Consider the following 19,650-nt stretch of genomic DNA (forward strand, 5'->3'; position numbering starts at 1 on the left):
AAGAGTGCATTTACAAACTACTATATGGCTTCTTATGCTGCTTGTGGAGTGTTGGCTTCTTTCTTGCTAAGTAGCGTTTCAGTCCATAGCGGTGTAGGACTCATCAGTGTCCTGTTCTGACACATTTATGTTTACGTTGTTGTCTCTCTACAAGTGAGTAACCTCTGTAAACTCTTAAGAAGGTAAAAACATGTTTATGTCTCACATTGGTAGTTTTTAATATGAGCAAATTTGTTGTTTTTTGCAGGAATCCTCAAAATTCTTATCTCCCATTTCTCCAGTCCCACAAACTGAGCTGACTTTTCATATTTTGACAGATTTTCAAAAAGCATACCTGCATGGCAGACCCCCACTAGTATTTTGCCTGTTCTAATAACTGTGAAGATAGCAGCGGGGGTTCTTGTATTAACAGCTGTACATCAAACTGATCCCACATGAGTGGGAGTGCAAATTAATCTGTCAACACCTTTACTGCCTTGAGATTGGCCCAGTGGAAAATTTTAGAGACGTTGCATTTTCAGAAGCACTGCAGTTCTGTGATCGTTTGAACCCTGGAAGCAAACACTAAGAACAGGAACTGCAATAGAGCAGGAAAGCCGAGCCTTCTGAAGCTCCTCAAAGTACACTGCAAGCCATCTGTGACTTTGAGTATAAGATTTTACAGCATTTTTAATTAGCTACTGTAGCTGGAATTTTTCTGTATATGCATTTTTATGTATGCTCATGTATTTAGATCCTATGATTTTCCTCCACAAAAACTCAGAGATACCTGGATTGATCACAGAACAGCTATTGGGCTTTTAATTTATTTGTAGCCTTCAATGTATATCTTTCTATAGTTCTCAAACGATATTTTCAAGTCAAATCTGTAATATGTAATCATAGTACATGCAGTAGGTGTCAACTTAGGGAGAAAGATTCAGATAAGTGCAAACACAGAGTAGAAACTTTGATTGAAATCTTAGAACATAATCTTTATTTCACATATTTTCACATTATTTTAATTGACAAGTGTTCCTTTATTGTTTTCATATTTTTATTTTCATTGCTCTTTCATCTTTTGTTGACACAGCTATTCTATGGACATACAAGGGACGGGGGAACCAAAAGGGTCAAAGGTTCTTGAGTTTTAAGGATTTTCTTTTTTTCTTTCAGGACAGAAGCAGGACTTCAAGCATGAAGGACAAATAATCAGATTCACACAAGGTTGAGAAGAAAACCAGAACAGTTAAAACTGAGACACAGACACAACGAGAAGAAGGAGAGTAAAATATATAGAGAGAGAAAGGGAGGAGGATAGAGCTAGGAAGAGTGCAGGTTCTTGAGTGTCCAGGTGAGAGAGAGACACAGCTGAAGGGGTGTGTGTGTGTGTGTGTGTTTTGGTGTTAGAGTGCTCTTTATTGTTTTATTGTTGCTTTCACTCAGTTCCTACATCTGCATCATCCTCGTTTGGTCTTAAAAGTTTGACTTTTTCATCTCTTTCAGTTGCGTGCTTCAGACTATATTATTCTACAGAATTTCTACTTACCTCTGTTTTTTTACAACAATAATCGTTATCATTGCAGGCCTGCCTCCTGGGTGTACATGAACTATTCCTACAATAACAGTGCATGTCTGGCTTATAGATTCTAGGGGTTTTTTTTAGAGTGTTCCCCTGCATGTGCATTTTCAGGTCTTGCAACTGTGTGCGTGTGTGTATGTGTGTCTGCATACAGCATCACCTCCATTCTTTTAAGTCTAGTGCATAATTGATTCATTTCTTTTGCTTAGCTCTTTTGCGATTGTATTTTTCCTGAATTTGAGTGATCGTTCTTTGTACATGGCTCATTCCTTGTTAGTCGTTTGTGTCAGTTTGCGTGGGCATTTTGCGTGCGTTGAGTGTGTGAGTCATTCTCGTCTGTCAGCTAGTTTCACAGGACGCTTGGGTTCCTGAAGTTATGGCCGGCGAAGCGAGCCTGGTCGCCCAGCTCCTCCTCGATCCTGAAAAAACAGAGACACAAGTCTTTGTGTTACTTTTGTTTCCTATTTTGACGAATGAAAGGGATCTTTTATGCAAAATTCATATTTTGCATGTTTTTGTGCTTCCATTTGGGTCTCTGCTGCTTCTAAAATCAGCCACAGTGCTTACAAAACCCACCAAGCCGATTTTTGGCAATAAGTTAATGTTTTTTGGTGTCTGAAAAATGACCCTTTTCAAAAACCTTCTGAATTTTAAGTCACAGTCAGCAGGCACTACCTCTCACCTAACAATCCATCAACAGAATAGGTCAGGAGAGGTAATCCAAACAGAGTGACAGGAGAATAAAAAAAAAGATGCACCTTAGTTAAGAAAAGTCACAACAAGCTTCTGCAGTCTTTCAAAGTTCTGGGCTTTCAGTTGTAGTTGAGAATATCCTTATAATTTAAAGTTCAAGATGCCAAACAAGAAAAAAAAATTATCCACCATACACCGGGCATAAGTCACATAGTTCCATCTCTTGTTAACGCTTGAAAAACTGCAAGCAAGTGTTTGTATTTTTTGATGGTAAGACAAAAAATGCTTTTTATTGGAATATCTTACAACCAACCTATAAGCATGTAAAAAGTGCTGCTAGTTGCTATGGAGATCTTGTGGCCTGCAAAGTTGAAAGTTTTATTGTTTATTCCTTCTTCTTACCAGCCCAGGGTTATCTGTCACGTTTCTAGTCCCACAACTCCCATTTAGTAATTGCTCTTACTGTGAAAGTTGTCTCGTTTAGGTAACTTTATATTTATTTGTTGTAATTTCCTGGATGATCAAGGCACATCTTGATTGCCTAAATGACATGTTCTCTTGTTTTTGCATTTATTCGGAGTAAATATTAATTTTTAAAAGTTTCATGATATTGACATGAGTTTGAGTTAGACAAGTCAAACTTTTCGCCAGCGTTTTCTTGCTCAACTGCACAGATTAGCGTTTCTACCTGGCTAATGCCACTCTAAGTCTTTCCAGCCTCCACCTCTCCCATGTGCTTCCACAGCAACCCAATGGGATTAAATCGCTGAGCCGATCCCTCCTCCTCCTACTCTCCCTGCTCCTTCCAGCCGCTGACTGGTTCGGACGCATGGGGTGACACCAGCGATGCCGTCGACTGTCACGTCAATTAGCTCTGACTCTAAGTACTAAAATAGAGCAGGCACCTATGGAGAAGTGGCTCTGCAGAGCTGCTGCTGTGCCTGATTTGATTTAGGTTGAAAGGTGACATAGAACTGCACCAATACTGAAGAAAGTTTAGGCATAACAGAATAAAAACTGAAAAATGTGTTGAAATACGTTAGCTCTGCATATTTCAACTTTCCATAAGATTAGTCTATTTTCTCACCCATCTAGAATTATTCGAGATGGGTGTATTATATCTCTGTGGGTGAGGTTTGCCTTTTTTTTTTTTTTACCCCTTCAGGGGGTCTTTTGTGGGCTCTAGTGTCCCTTACATGATAGTAGGCTGACAGGAAACGGGGAACGAGAGGGGGGAAGACATGCGGCAAATATTGTCGGGTCCGGGAGTCGAACCCGCGACTGCCGCGTCGAGGACTCAAGGCCTCCAAATACGGGTTGCGCTAACCGCTACGCCACCACGGCACGCCCGTGAGGTTTGCCTTTTGCAAAGAAAAAATTTATTACATTTTGTTTCCCAATCAAGACACAAAAAATGTGGCTTTTTCCAAGAATTGGAAAACAATTATTGTGTGACACTAAGTCCGGTCTCACTGTCAAAGAACATTGACAGTAAATGATAATAGCTCAAATTATCATCTATAAAGCCTTATGAGACACCTAAGATGTGTGAATGGTAGAGTTGAGTCTCTGCAACCTACTGACCTCATGAGCTGGTTGTATTTAGCAAGTCGCTCAGATCTGCAGGGGGCGCCAGTCTTAATCTGCAATAGAGAACGAAGTTCAGTAAGTTATGGACAAACCAAAAAAAGATGTAAATGAAGTTGGATAAGACCAAATTAACCTTTGGTGAGTCAGAGACGGAGACTTAAATGCACAGATTGAAAAAGCTGCAGTTTATCAAGTCACAGCACAAACCTATCGATTTGTTACTCTGCTGTGAGTTAGCTTAACAATATGTTACTTTTTCAGATTACACAAATACTTCGTAAGAGCAGTGAAGTAATTACCTGTCCAGTACAGAGTCCCACCACCAGGTCGGCAATAAAGGTGTCCTCTGTCTCCCCTGAGCGATGGCTGACCATCACTCCCCAGCCATTGGCCTGAGCCAGCTTGCATCTGAAAGAAAGAGCCAATAGTTTACATCATAACCTAATTTTCATGGGAATAAATACTGTGGCATCTCAACATTTGTGCAGGTTGTGCTGTTGCGCCTTGCAGCACGGCATTTACTCTGAAAGTAGCATGTAGGTAATGTTGAAACTAGGGACATTTTGATTAAAAAAAGAAACATTGTTCTGTTTTTCAATCTTAAAAAGAAGCATGAATTTCTACAAAATAAAAAAGAGAGCTGAGAATAACTTAAACACTCTTAACATATATATATATTACTCTCCATATAAATTCTACAGAATAGGTGCTAAAAACTACAGTGAAACTTTCTTAACTTTCTAAATATAAAGGAATTAAATATCTGTTGACTTGTATTTCCTTTTCTAAAAGCAAACAAAACAACTCTTACATCAAAAAGGGCTAAATCCAGTCTTCTGTGTTATTCATGTACTGAATATGAAAATCTCTTAACTAAATGTAAAGGTTTGCACTTTATACAAATATATTATTTACATGACCCCTGACTTTGGTGCAGTTGTTGTTTCACTGTTGAGATATTTCATTGTCTTCATGTACAATAGAGAGAAATTCATAGTCTTCAGCACACAAAATTTATTCTTTTCTCTCCCTGCATAACTGCAGTATTGCATATATTACCCTCTTAATTGGGTGAGTGCATTAATCACATTATGATTCATTTGTAGCCGCAGGTCATCTGACAAGTTAACAACATAAAAATTAAGATGTCCTCTGAAGCTCCAGGCTTCTCGGGATTTCCACTCAGCCAGCTGAGCTATTAAATATATCAGATTAATGATGCAGGGTGATTTTTTAGGAGATGGAGCCAATACATCACTAATAGTGTCATTGGTTCTGGTTGTCACTTAATCTTCCTCACACCCTCTTCTCTCCTGCTGCTGGACTCAATGATTGATAATTTCATAAGGCTGAGTGACATTATGTCAGGTCTCAAATTAATGACACACACAGTCAGAGGAAGAGTGCATACTACTGTGTGAAGGCGGCTAAAAAAGAAACAAGAAAACAACAATCCCACCTTGAGGAATAATTTAAATGAACAGAAAACAATTGGTTTGATTAAGTTTGTGTTTCTGATTTCTCATTATTATCTCAAGATTGGCACTGCTGACAACAACCTGACTAACTGAGTTTGTTTGCAGGACTGATTGATAAGACGACACAGAAACCTTTATGACTCAACAAGGTCAGAGCCTCTATAAGGTGCTTCTGTTTGTTCCTTTTCATTTCACAGAAGAGTGAGTTCAGGTTGAATGTCTCCAGTCTATTTGCATAAACACTGCATAAAAGTACTCAAATTAAAAGGCAGCTTTTTGGGATGTTTGTTATATTTACGATTATTCTGCAGCAATAAAATGTATATTTATGCTGGGCTTTTTACATTATTACCAACAGACCCATAAATTAGTCTAAATCTGTCTAGTACATTACTAAATATTGGCTAATTATTGAGTCCTTGTAGCCTTACACGAACTAAAAAGAACAAATACATAGATAACCATGTCGTAATTTAGTGTTTTCCAACCCAGATCCATAGTCCTGCATGTTTTTGATGTTTCTCTCCTTTTCTTCACCTGATTCAGATGACTGCAGTTCAGCAAAAGCTTGCTAATTACCCATCAATTAAACTTGTTTATTTCATTGCAGCAGCTATGACAAGTGCAGCAAACCTGCAAGCATTCAATAAATCAATGGCTAAGAAACATCTGTTTTCATTCTGCACATAAAACAGAGTGTCATGATCTTTGGGTGTTTGGGTTTTAGTTTTCCTACACAACATGGTTTTATTGGCCTTATCAGTTAATTCATGTGTGTATTTTCGTTTTTAGGTTCTTCTGTCTGTGCATGTTGGCTTGTTCTTGTTTGTTTGTATTAGACTTTTTTCCTTTTGGTTTGTAGATCCTTCTGTGTCTTGTTCAGCTCTAACTTGGAACAGCTGTTGCCAATCCCACTGATTAAGCTCACCTGAATCCCATAAATCTCCAACATTACCTCACTAGATAAGCTCACATGTTTTCATTGTTGGCTCCATCTGTTACATATTGTTGGTCAAGTCTTTGCTTTTTTGCCTCCTTTTAAATGCCACAATATAAAACACAAAGATCTTACGAATGAAATATAGTAAATATTTATAGATTCTGTTACTTTTCTACAAATTGAAGAAAAAGTTACAATATGAAGAGATATTTCACAACTCTCCAAAGAAAAACAACAAGGAAACGGTTAAATAAGTTTTAAAAAGCAGACGTACGCCTGTATAGCTTCAGTGACGGAGCCGATCTGGTTGACTTTGAGCAGCAGGCAGTTGCAGGCTCGCTCCTCTGCAGCTTTCTCTATCCTTTTTGGGTTGGTCACTGTCAAGTCGTCTCCAACAACCTGAATCCCCACCTGGGCTGTCAGACGGGACCAGGCCTCCCAGTCGTCCTGGTCAAATGGATCCTCGATGGAGACCACTGGGAGGAAACAGGGAGAGATGATTTAGTCTGTAAGGAAAGCAAAAAGGATTTTGTATTTTATTATTTATCAAACAGAAAGTGCTGCACCTGGGTAATTATTGACAAAGCTTTGGTAGATGTCAGCCAGCTCTTCTCCGCTGATGTGTCGGGATGAATCCGGAGGGGATTTGAAGTCCAGATCGTACTTCCCCTCACGGTAAAACTCGGAGGCGGCCACATCCATCCCGACTACGACCTTATCGGTGAAGCCTGCTTTCTCGATGGCAGTCTGCAGCAAGTCCAGGGCTGAGAACCGAATGAGACAATATAAAAAGGTCAAGACATTAATGCTTAAAAGCAGAATGGCCTTATTTTCAACTACATTTCCATCCTCACCTTCACTGTTCTCCAAGATGTTTGGAGCAAATCCTCCTTCATCTCCAACATTAATAGCATCTTGACCATATTTCTCATGAATCACGCCCTTCAGTGTGTGGTAGAGCTCGGATCCTATCCTCAGGGCCTCTCTGAAAACCAAACCACGGGAACAGGAAGATGAAAACATGCTGACAGACAACAAATGTAAACCAAAATGGATGACAAAAAGCAAAGCGCCTTTCTTACTTGAAAGACTCGGCCCCAACAGGCAGAACCATGAACTCCTGCATGGCAAGTTTGTTTCCTGCATGAGATCCTCCATTTATCACATTAAAGGCCTGGAAGGACAAAGGATAAAATTTCTTTGAAAATCCAGCTAAATGAACGCTTTACGTTAAAATATTTTCATCCGACTGTTGTAGACACTTTATAATGTGATTGAGACCTACAGGAACCGGCAGCACAAGTTCGGTGTTTCCAGCTAAGTCAGCTATGTGGCGGTACAAAGGGACGTCCTTCTCTGCTGCACCGGCTTTACAGATGGCGAGGGATACTCCCAAAATGGCATTGGCTCCAAACTTAGCTGTTTGACAAGCCAGATGATTGGAAAAGACAGGAGTAAGTATCAAACTGTCTTGCAAAACTTTATTTTTGAAAGAATAACAATGTTAAATTTCCATTTTCTTTTTACTTTTAATATATTATCAGATATTTCAGGCATATGCATAAGAACTTTTCTCATTTGTATTTTTAGGCTTTTATGTTGTTTTTCACATTGGAGCAGATATATTTTTTTGGGAGGGAAAGCACAAAAGGTTTTGTTTTTTTTTAATGGCACAAATGGAATATTTAGTATTCAGGATGTGAGTTTAGATTAACAGCTGCTAACGGTTATGTCAACTACTAATGAGAGAATTGATTTTAATTTGTTATTATGCGTCTTTTATTATTTATCTACAACTGTTGTGTAGAAGTCGACAAAACAAGGGATGGGATTTAAACGTGAATTTTCTCTGAATAAAATTGATTTGGTTTAAAGTTGACAAACTAAAAGTTTATGTCTATTTGTTATTTCTATGAATCGTAACTTACTAACAAGACAATGGTGCTTGAATTTATAGTCTAAAAAGTATAAATATTTTTGCTTACATTTTTGTAACTTAGGGTACAATAAAGGCAAAGTAATCAGAAATATAATTATTTATCCAGTAAAGTTAGCTTTATTATTGCTATCATAGAACCTAAATAAGCTGAATCCTTCTTTGTCATTCTCTGCCAATTATTCCCTACTGATTAATTTTGTCAGGTTTATTGTACCTACTAATATTAATTTCTTCCTACAACCCATTTTCATGGCTGTTGGCTGTGCTTCCAGAAATGATTACTTGTTCTGTTAGGAAGATGAAATAAATTCGGAGTGAATTTATTAATCAAACATGTGAGTTGGTGTTCTCCGAGCCAAAGCAATCTATTTGCTCTGTCTTATTACCGTCTGTATTTATGCAGCTTATTGCTCTGCAAAGGACGCTGTGACAAATGAGCCTTTGGTGCAAACAGTTTTTAAAATATGTGCGAGCTGCTGAACACGAGAGAGTTCCAGCTGGCTGGTACAGGCTGATGGTGTGGTATAAGTCATTCTGTCGTGTTTTGACTCACATTTGTTTTCTGTGCCATCCATTTCAATCATCGTGTTGTCCAACTGCTCCTGCTCCACCACACTGATGCCCTGCAGACAGCAAAGGAAACTTGGTAAACAAAACTGCATCATAAAGTTATAGGTTTTGAAAAGACTTTAACAGTTAATGCTTAAATTAGTTTGACTTTTTTTTTAGGTAATTCAGAACTTATTTACACCGACTTACTATGTCAGAAATCACCTATTTATTAACTTTCTTTAATAACTATTTTTATTCTTAACATGGCTGAATTGTTAAACTTTTGACTTGTTTGTGCTGTTTTTTTAAATTAGAAATAATTCCGATATTATTGAACTGGAGTGCATGGAAATGGGCATGAATTTAACATGTTTGTATTTTGGCAAAAAATTCGGAGTAGTATTATTGTTTTCAGTTAATGCTATGTAAATGAACTGCGTCAAATTTACTTGAATTAGCAATGAAACAGGTTAAAAGCATGAAAGTTTGTAAAAATTGGGAAATAGAACAAGTTTTTATATGAAGGAAATTATCCATTTTGCATTGCTTCTGGTATCAAAAATGTCCTGATATCACAATTCCTCTAACTCTCATGATATCATTGTCTTCATTTTTGCAGCACTGTTGCCATTCTTTAGTGTTACTGTTCTCCCATTCTTACTCTCTTCAGTCAGTTCATCCAGATGTCTCCAAGGCAGAAAACTTTTTACAGCTCTAATTATGTAAGACCCATACATTTTCAATCATTACCTCCTCAAAAGCTTAAATGTTCTTCAATGGGGGAAATATTACATTTTCAAAAACTCTCTGGCATATCCATAATTTCTAAGAAATGTGTTAATTGCCTTCACATTGGTTCATGTGTTTCTACATTTGAACCTTGAGAGCTTTAAGTTTGCTGTGAATGAATATCATTGCTAATGAGTATAAAAATGTTTTGATGACTTACAGAGGCTATGAGGGCTGGCGCCAGAGAATCATTAATGTGTCCAACTGCCTTCAAAACACCTAAAGTGCAAAATGAAGAAAAAGAGAGTTTTACAAAATAATAAGTTCCAACACATATTAGACACAAGGTTGCAAACTTAAATGTTATAAATATTTTTGTCACTTTTTTGCTATTACTTTTATCCCTAATCTACATTCCAAATTAATAGAATAACAAAAAAAGGGTTTCAAGCTTTCTCTGCAGAAGCTTTAAGATTTTTTAAAATCTGAATGTTGAATTACTTTATGCAGCACTGAGTTTTTGTTGATAGTAATGGAACATAGGTGCCCAGCTGATTTGTCTTCTTACCTTTTCCCTTAAAACGGCTTTTATCGCCATCTCGGAGCTCCAGAGCCTCGTAGATCCCTGTGGAAGCCCCACTGGGCACTGCAGCCCTAAATAGACCTGAGAAACAGATGAAAAAACGGGTTTAAAATTATTAAATGTCATGGAAAGTGTTCGAATCAATAGGCATATTGGACAGAAAATACATATTCGGTTCAGCCTCTCCTCTACCCGTAATCTTGAGAATGTCCTTGCATCTTTTCCCAAACTTCAGTTTCAAGCATTTATTGATATTTTATCTTAGTCGCTATGTCATAGTTAAATTGATTATGCTGTTGGCAGCTAAATCATAAATACATGTTTTCATTTTGTTTCTCCAAGTCAAAGAACCTTTTTCTGTGCGAAGATCCACTTCCACAGTGGGGTTTCCCCTGGAGTCCAGGATCTCCCTGGCAACAATGCTGACGATCGACATCCTGAGGGTCAAAGAGACTGACTGGCATTATCAATCATAAATGGACTGTAAATCAAGGCAGCAAAAATTATTTCAACTGAATGCAAACAAGTAAAAACTGCAGCTGTAAAAGAAACTTGTTGTGGTCTTTAGACCACATGCATGAGGCAGATCAGATACTAAAACATTAGTGTGACAAACCAAGAAAGACTGATCTTCTTTGTCATGCTATATTTTGAAGTTTGAGTAAAATTATTTACGTATTTATTTATTTAATACTTTGTTTCTGTAATAGGTCAATGGATTTGTTTTGTGTGTTTGTTTAGGAAATGTAACAGATTACGACCATATGAATTTATAGCTTGCAGTTTTTTATTTAAAAGCAAATTAACTGAATGTCTTTGTGAGAATTCAATATAACAATGCCCTACATTGAATCAATAATACACTTAACAGTAACTGCAGTTAAAAAATATACATCATTAAAGGATTTAGGATTTTACCACCACTTAAATTGTTTTCAGTGATACGTTATCTTTATAATGGTCTGCATAATTTGAAGAAACACAGGACGCGGTATACCCAGATTCACAGGATGAAACTGAACTGAGACAATGCTGCTTTCTAAACCATAAAGCAAGAAGAAAAGCTTTGTATAAAATTCAACCTTATGCATATTCACTTTTGTGCTGTATTCACAGTATCTTTATGTTTCCGCTGAACCTGTTTACTTCTTCAGCTTTTTGCATCCCAGGAGAGAGATCTCGGAAACTCTTGCAGCACAAATGCATTCTAGATGCATTGTGTGGTACCAGTCTTCACCCTTGGAAAAACAGCTCAGCCACTAGAGCTTTCACCTAAATAGGTCACAGCATCAACGCACATCTTTCTCAAAAATCCAGCAAAATCTTCATGCAAGACTTACAAAGCAGTGCAATACAATACACCATTCATCTACTTCTGCTGTTTATACACATTTTATCCAAGACTTTTCTCCTTTTAGATCTTTAATGCACTTAGCCAGTTCTGTGTTTGCTGCAGAGAAGGTTTATTTTTAGCAACATGACAACAAAGCTCAGCATAGTAAATGAAAAAGATTTTGCCGTAAACATTTTTCAGAAGAGAACATAGTTTAAAAAACAAGAAAGAGAAAAAGAAATCAAACAACAAAACTTGATGTTAGCTGGCTAATGTAGCTTTCTTGGAGTGACAGGACAGTGACAGAAAGTTGTCTCTGAACAACTTTCCAACTTTCCAAGATGACTGTTTTGGATTGCACAAACTAGCGCAAGTTGCAGAAACAGTGCAAGCAAAATTGTACAATCTGCTTGTGCGCATGCTCTACCGTTAAAATGAAGAGAAATATTTCCCTTTTGGCTCTGTTAGGAGTTAGTCTGGCCTTCCTCTTCTGGGATGTGACAGCATTACTAGATCATAGCTCTAACTTCTGAGACAAATCGAACATAACAGTTTTTTCTGATATGAGAGATGAGAAAGAACACTTGAGAAAATTGAAGAAGTTAGATTGACTTCCCAGCTGGGCTTTTCTTTCTCTGCTTTCATCCAGAATCACCTCTTGTCACTTTACATCCAATTCTAGCATTCACTTTAAAGTACAACATGAAAGGAGCAGCTTCTTTGTGACAGACTGAAGTACCTTACATATCAGGATTAAAAATGCATTAATTCTCTTTGATGATGCTTTTTAATTTTATTTTTTGTACTGCCATGAAATTATTAACCTGCAAAAACCTGCTACAGTAATGGAACCTGTACCTTCAATGCCATTTCACTTTGATTATCTGTGCTTTCCTCCGTGGGTGTTTGCCCATTGATATTCCAAACACGTAGAACTGTAACTGCGGCAGTATGTCAAGAAAGTCCTTTTATGCTGCTCTTGTCCCTCTTTGCTGTATGAATACTTTATCGATCTGTGAGCTAAATTTGGCTGGTAGCTTGCAGAAGCCTGGCACCGAGGCTGTATTTTTCAATTGCACTGACAGAAAGATGGAGAATCAGAAACAAGGTCCACTCCTTTTCTGTCCTCACTGCTTCACAATATATCTGTAAGAGTAGCACTTTGTATTTTGCCAATTAAGATCTTAAATCAAAGTTTAGGCAAAAAAGCTCTTTTAGTTTTTATCAGACTGTGTCTGGTCAACGCTAGTGGGAACATGCATTGGAAGGAAATTAGATTGCTTTTTGTGATTCTTTTACACTGAAGATTTAGAAATTTCTCTAGAAAAACAAAGGTGGGACATTTGTGTTGTAGCATACGACTTCAGAGGTTTTGTTGCTGCAACAAAAATAGCTAAATGTTTTTGATACCATGATCTGTAAATATGTTTCAGAAAATAAAACCACTTGCTTCATATCCAGTACAAGTAAGTTTTGTGACAAAAACCCTGAATGTAAATGAAAAGATTTACATTCAGATTTACATCCAACACCAACCCTGTCAATGGCCTGACGGACCAAAGGTTTCATATTTTTTGCTCAAAACACCTTAAATAAATACACAATTATAGCGAAGGGTTTAAATACACATCATAATCCTGGATATAATATTAATTTTAGCCTTCTAGCGACCTTTTAGAGTGTTTTCTTTGACTGGATTGAAGAAATGCACAGACCTAGTTTTTAAGCAGAGCATTTCAGAGACGTGTTAGTCTGCTTCATTTTTATACGTTTTTAGGATTGTTTTCCTGTAGGAAAACCCAATTCTTTAGGTTTCAATTTTGATCTTATGTGAAGTTAAAAAACTTAGTAAAATTCTTCTTTCCGCTCGTAAATCATGCTTAACATCTGGTACATTCCTGTTAAGTTTAAAATATTCACCTTGGGCGCTTTAAACATACTTCTTCTCATTTTGGCCAAACAATTAAATATTTGACCATAAAATATTCCTGACACTTTCCATGTGGTCAACTAAATATTTAAGTTTACCCTAAAAGTGTCCATTTTCCTAAGGTCATTGCTGGCTTGGGTTTTTCCTGGACTTACTAGCTAATTTCCTTTCATCAAAACAAGTTTGGCTCAAATGACAGAAACCTGGACACAATGTAATGGTTTGCAATAACTGACAAATAAAAGCAAATTCCCAACCTTTACTCTTTAAATAGCACAAATATATGCTCAAAATAAACTCTAACTTGGTTCACATTATTAATATCTTAATGTGGCAATACGGAATCATTCTTTAGTTTTCTTTAATCTTTTATGACTTAATATATTTGTATTTTTATGATCAAATAGGCAATTTTTAGAATACCTTTTGGATCACCTGAAAAATGTTAAAGCGTTTTTTCTAACTTGTACATTTTTGCATGAGCCAAATCTAGAATATATGTGTCAAAGCACTTTGTTATTTTCCTTCATCAGCCTAAATTCAAGCAAAACCTTCCTGATAATATTAAACTCTATTTAATGTGATTGTTTATATTGCCTCGGTGGTGATAAACACCAAGAAAACCAAAAACTCAGCTGAACAGTTTTCATATATCTAAATTATGCAAAAACTGCTCATAAGTGTGTTTTAATCTTGTTTATTTACATTTATTACCTCTTCTTCTGCATGCAATTCAAGTACAACATGCATCTCAATGAAGTTTAAACTTTACGCTCTGAAGAAAGCATAATTCCATTGTCACTGAGTCAGTCATGCATGCATTAACATCACTGGCATCCTGCTGCAATTTGCACCATCTAATATACATGAACACATGTTCTCTCCTCCTAATCTGTCACCATTCTCAATGAGGTTATTGCCTAATCAATCTCATCTTTTTTCCATCCTTCTTTCTTTCTCCTTTTTTTCCACATCCCCCTTGTGTTTCTCACTCTTTGCTGTTTGTACACGTTGCTGTGTGTTACGTAAGCTCTACAGCAGCAGCAGAGAGGGAGGGAGGACACTCACGAACTCATCAAACCACACCTAACAGGGACTGCAGCGCTCAGCAGAAAAGATACCAGCACTGATCGGATGGAGAAAAAACTCCTTATAGGCCAACACAAGTAGGTGAAGCAGGGATAGAGTGATTAGTTCAAATAAGTAAGGGGAGGATAGGAATAGCAACAATATCTATCTGCAAGGAAGACTAAATAAAGGAGGCAAAGATATTGTAGATGTGGTTAAAATAATACTACTAGAATAAAGTACAAGAATAGAAAGAACAATGTAATTATAATTCAATTAACATCAAAGACACAGCTAGTTCACACCAAACTCTGACCCCACCACCTGAATTTCACTGTTAAAATCAAGATTTAAGATCTTCTTTTGATCTGTAACAGTCTGGCAATTGCTTAAGCCTCAGTTTCTTCTTAGCTCACAAGATTGGTATTCTGCTGCTGTAGCCTGGGCTCCTTCACAATTTAAAATCTTGGTTTTTCATATGGTGTTTTTCACGCTTTGACCATCTTTTAACAATTGATTATTTTAGTCTCTGTTGCTTTTACTAAAATCTCAGTCCAGTCTGTACAGTCACCTCTGATGTCACCAAGGCATTTTTCAGCACACAAATGCCACAAATAAGATTTCTTCATTTTTGGACCATTTTTTGTGAACCCCAAAGATGGTTAAAAGACTGGATCATCTGTAAAGTAATGTAGGGAGGATGTAATCTTGTAAATATAGTGGAGTTATATTACTTTTGTCACTGTAAACAAGACACCAGGTTAACCTTTTCTTACCTATATTTTCATTGCCATTAAACCTAAAAATCGAACATATTACCCAAATATTAGAGTTTAACAGCAATTAAAATGAAAGAACTCAAAAGTCCAAGGTAATATCTGTTAACAAGACTTTTACTGGTCTTCCAGCATTAAATTATTTACAGTAATAATGTGATTTTTTTTATTTCACTGCATATTACTTTAGGCACAACAAACTAAGCAACAAATATTGTAATCCTTATTATTAACATTAGAATATAAAATTGTATGCCAGTCATAAAGAACACGATTGATAGATTTGTTTCTTAACCCTTGCCATTACTTTCTCTTTAGTTAATTTTGTACTTGTTTGTCTTAAAATTAATTAATACAACTCAGGAACAAAACCCATTTAACCTCTTAAATGATGACTTTTTATTGGTCATATACAGAAAGCATTCATGAAAACGTCCTCTAATATCCAGAAACAACTGGCTTCTGCGCAGTTTATTTCATTTATATTGAGCCAATTGACAGCAAATGCAACCTGAATCATTTTGTAAAGCAAGACATCCAAATTTATAACAATTTAAGTCTAAATTTGGATGAAATCAGATTTTGACATAAGACTAAGATCCAATCTTGCAGTCCAATCCAATCTGAACTGTATAACAATACAGTCAAATTAGGTTGCTCATATAATGTTGATACATAAAAGTACATCTAACAAAGCCCAGCCAATTGCATCAAATCATCAACTTTGATGCAATTGCTCGTTACCTCCGAATAAGCAATTGGCGACTGTGGAAAGGAAGAACTCCATTTTATTAACATTAAACAACCTCTAGCCAAACCAGGCTCAGTACTGTGTGTGCATTCAGCTGACATGAGCAACTGATTGTTGAAATGATGAATGTGCACTAGGGTATTAATTAAATAATCATCATTTGTTAGATTTGACCAAATCTGTATCATAAGAGGGTTTATCTTTTGACTCATTTCTAATAGTTGTTTTTCCAAACATTTTTTTGTTTCACTTTACAATATACAATATTGCGCAGCATTGTTAAAAGCCAGCAAAGAAAATTATTGGGTATTTTGCTATTTATTTAAAAAGGCCAATATGGTTCAGACATGTTAGCCCCACAGCTATTCAGTTTATTCAAGTCTTATAGGATATTCAGACTAACAGTTGGTTAATATTAACTGGAACAATTTAATAAAGAGTAATGCAATAAAACACAAGTGGGGAATGCATGAAGACCATTTGATCAAATAAAACCAAAGCAAAGCTGTGTTGAATTCTTGATTTGCTTACATTTTATTAAATCACTTCTTACTTAAATGTTTTATATTTTGTGGTTTCTTCCAGAAAAAAATGCAGAACATGTAGCTTTTCAATTCAAAATAGTAATTGATCAATATTGTACTTGTCAAGACAAGGAGCATGTGTGAAATAAGAGAGCTAAAATCAAAATTTGGATGCAGGGGATTCAAAAAAATCAGCAGGAAATGAGCACTCAAACATGGCTTTGCATATTTGTCAAAACGAAAGGAAGAGTTTCCCTGGAAATGGGAATGGCCAGCAGGAAGGAGAGAGGGAGGGAGGTGCATGTGTGTGCATGTTCATGCGCCATATGCCACAGTTCTGTTGCCCATTTTCTTCTCGTCTCCCTCTCTACATTCCTCCATCTCTCCACTCTTCTCCAGCCATATATGGTCGTTTAATTATTTATCCATGTCTTTCCTCTTCTTGTGATCCTTCCATTTCTGCCTCACTCTGCCTCATTTCCTCTTCCTCTCCATTTTGTCCTTCATCATTCCCAAACACACAACTACATGTATATATTGACATAAATAGATGTAAGGGGTTTTATTTATACTACTAATACTATAATTAGTACTATTTCTTGCTCTGACTGTCACAAATGAAGATAAACAAGAACACTGACTAAGGAAAATAATCATCTGTATTCATCATTTTAAGACTAATCATGGTCACCAGAATGTCACTAATGATTCAGTTAAACTACTTTTAACATGATTATTGTCCTAGCTGAGTAAATTAACATTAATCATATGTTCTATTTTCTTATATGATTTCTATTTGATAAAATCTAAATGTAGAATATTTTTTCTGTTCATTATTAGAATTTAATGAAGGGGTTTTACACAGACTGTGTTTTCCAGGTGTCTCAATAACTATGAACAGAGCTCTACCTGCTTTTACAAAACAGTTCAGTCATCAGCAGAAGGTAAAAATATAAATTTCTCAAAAACGATGCCAGTGATGCTTGTTTTCATCTAACAAATTTATATCACTAAGGACTAATTTGTTGAAATAAAAAAAACAGATGGTGCATCTCTGCAACCAGCTACCATTTAGCTGTGGATAGAGAAGAGGGAATGCCCAAATCATATCAGTAAACTGTAGTCATGTGGAAATTACATAGAAGAACCAGAGAAACATGATAAAAATCTACAATTTTCATGATTGAAGAACCAGATGTTTATTAGGGTTAGCTATTGTAGAGCTAAGGCTTTCCAGATGTCATCCAAATCAGTGTGTGTTAGCTAAACATTTTCAAAATGGTTTGTATATTCTCAAACATATTGCTAAAGTCCATATCTACATACTTTACTGGTAAAGTTACCAGATTTCCTCTTATTCTGCTTTTTAAATTGAACATCAAAGACAATATTAGTAAAATTAAGATTTATATAAAGTTATAAAAAAAACCTTAACCCAGTGTGAAAAAGATTCAAGTGTTTGTGATGAGTAGCAACAAGCTTTTTTTCTTCTTTCAGCCACATAGGAGGATCTTAAAAGTATTGAATCCACAGAAAATTTACTGAGCTTTGACTAGGTCACTCAAAAAACCTTAATTTTAATTAATGTATTGACATTTTCCTTCAAGATTTTCTGCTCAAGAGCAAAATTTATCAATACATGGTCCCACTACATAATGTTTCTCCAGCATTTAGTGCATATGTCTATTTTTTTTTTTACTTTAACAAAATATAAATATTGCAAACTCACATTATAATGTTAATTTGTCTTCATGGGCTTAGCTACCTTTTCTAAAAATCAGGCATGTTGTTATAAACTTATTAATCAAGTCACTTTACCTGAATGTATTGATGATCTATAGGAAGTGTTTCAGTACAACCAAGCATATTTCCCTGAGACTCAGAGATGCCTATATTCTCATGTATTCCTGCCCCATCTTCAAACACAATTAGAAACCAGAGACCTGGGCATTATTGACTGCAGGATCCCATCTCATGCACACACACTGCAGGCAAGAATCACATGAGCAAACACCAGCCATTTTCCAAAAAGTCAGAGGATATTCAGGTCAGTCTTCCTGTAAGCTACATTGCCACCTTCTAACACACACATACACACATGAATGCAGCCCTCACACACTATATTTCTACTGCCACAACACTCATAAACAAATCATCCCTCTTCAACTACAAGGACACACATTAACACCAAGAAACTGCATGTCACATAAACACACACATACACCCCTTTCTGTGCAGCTTACATGAAAAGAGAACATCTGAACACACACTTGACAGCAAAATGCATAGTAACGCAAAAATGCACACACACACACGTATTGTTTTCTTCATCCTTTCTCTCCTATCAGACACATTCAAGCATACTGAGAGCTCAAACTGACACACAGCCACACACTGTGCACGTACAAGGAGGCGCACACATGTACGCTCTCATGTCTCTCTCTGCACCCACAAAATTCACTTGACAGCCATTTTCCAAACATGCATGAAGCTGCAACACACACAGTGACACCTCAAATATCTCACAACACACACACGCATGCATTTTTTTAATTATGTCTGCTTTACGCAGCATGAAGCCCACATGAAAACTAAAAAGGAATAAATAGCAATGGAGAATGACAAAACCCAATAGAGAAGAGGATAAGAAAAACAGCGAAAATCCTGCCTTTACCTGCCACCCGTGAGTGTGTGAGTGTGTGTGTGTGTTCTGCCTTGCACGGCAATGGAGAAAATACTGGAGAGGCTGAGCGATGAGAGAGGGAGAGGAGGAAAACAGGAGGGGAGGAGGAGGGGGTGAGATGTGTGACGGAGGAGGGGAGGGGAGATGACTCAGAAGGGAGATGGAGGGAAGAAGATGAGTGTTAATTAAAAAAGGAGAAGATGGACCAAGGGTTTGGATGAAGGGATAAGGACAGGGTACAGAGGCTGGATGTCCAACAGTGGTGGTAAAAATAGATGATGGGTGGACAGCTTCTTGTCTCCCAGTGTCTCAGTGTCTTTCTCTACTGCTGTAGTGGGGTTCAGTCTGTATACATGCGGTTATATAATCCATCTTCTCCACCATGCTTAGACATGATGATCCTCTATATGAAAATGTTTCTGCTTCCCTGAGAAGGAATTAGAGAAAGTTTACTTCCTATTGTGAAAGGAAGGGAAGGTTTGCCTTCAGGTGAAGGTCAGAGTAAAGGTTGATTTTTCCG

At 36.7% G+C, this 19,650-nt stretch overlaps 1 protein-coding gene across 2 annotated transcripts; it reads right to left on the bottom strand.

Moving 5' to 3' along the window:
- Positions 1-959: 959 nt before the first annotated feature.
- eno2 (enolase 2) lies at positions 960-19,223 on the bottom strand. 2 transcript variants are annotated; one of them, XM_028036162.1, is made up of 13 exons: positions 19,122-19,223; positions 10,417-10,502; positions 10,051-10,146; positions 9,703-9,761; positions 8,755-8,824; positions 7,548-7,681; positions 7,345-7,436; positions 7,117-7,247; positions 6,829-7,026; positions 6,537-6,738; positions 4,144-4,252; positions 3,839-3,897; positions 960-1,980 (listed from the first exon to the last, which is right to left on the bottom strand). In XM_028036162.1, exons 2-13 carry the CDS (start codon positions 10,499-10,501, stop codon positions 1,911-1,913), a joined length of 1,305 nt encoding a protein of 434 aa, XP_027891963.1. In that variant the 5' UTR covers position 10,502; positions 19,122-19,223; the 3' UTR covers positions 960-1,910. The 2 variants fall into 2 exon arrangements, with proteins under 2 accessions (XP_027891963.1, XP_027891964.1); XM_028036163.1 differs by lacking the exon at positions 19,122-19,223 and adding an exon at positions 18,266-19,093.
- Positions 19,224-19,650: the final 427 nt, after the last annotated feature.

Source organism: Xiphophorus couchianus, chromosome 13, assembly GCF_001444195.1.
Source record: "Xiphophorus couchianus chromosome 13, X_couchianus-1.0, whole genome shotgun sequence".
NCBI classification, from domain to species: Eukaryota; Metazoa; Chordata; class Actinopteri; order Cyprinodontiformes; family Poeciliidae; genus Xiphophorus; species Xiphophorus couchianus.

What these genes read in the sequence shown, in the direction of transcription:
- eno2 (XM_028036162.1), bottom strand. Translation starts at nt 10,501, where the DNA reads ATGTCGATCGTCAGCATTGTTGCCAGGGAGATCCTGGACTCCAGGGGA. An exon ending in CGCCAGCCCTCATAGCCTCT is followed by an intron (nt 8,825 to 9,702) that starts GTAAGTCATCAA and finishes TGCTGTCTGCAG; the next exon opens with GGCATCAGTGTGGTGGAGCA. An exon ending in CTTTGTCAATAATTACCCAG is followed by an intron (nt 6,739 to 6,828) that starts GTGCAGCACTTT and finishes GTTTCCTCCCAG; the next exon opens with TGGTCTCCATCGAGGATCCA.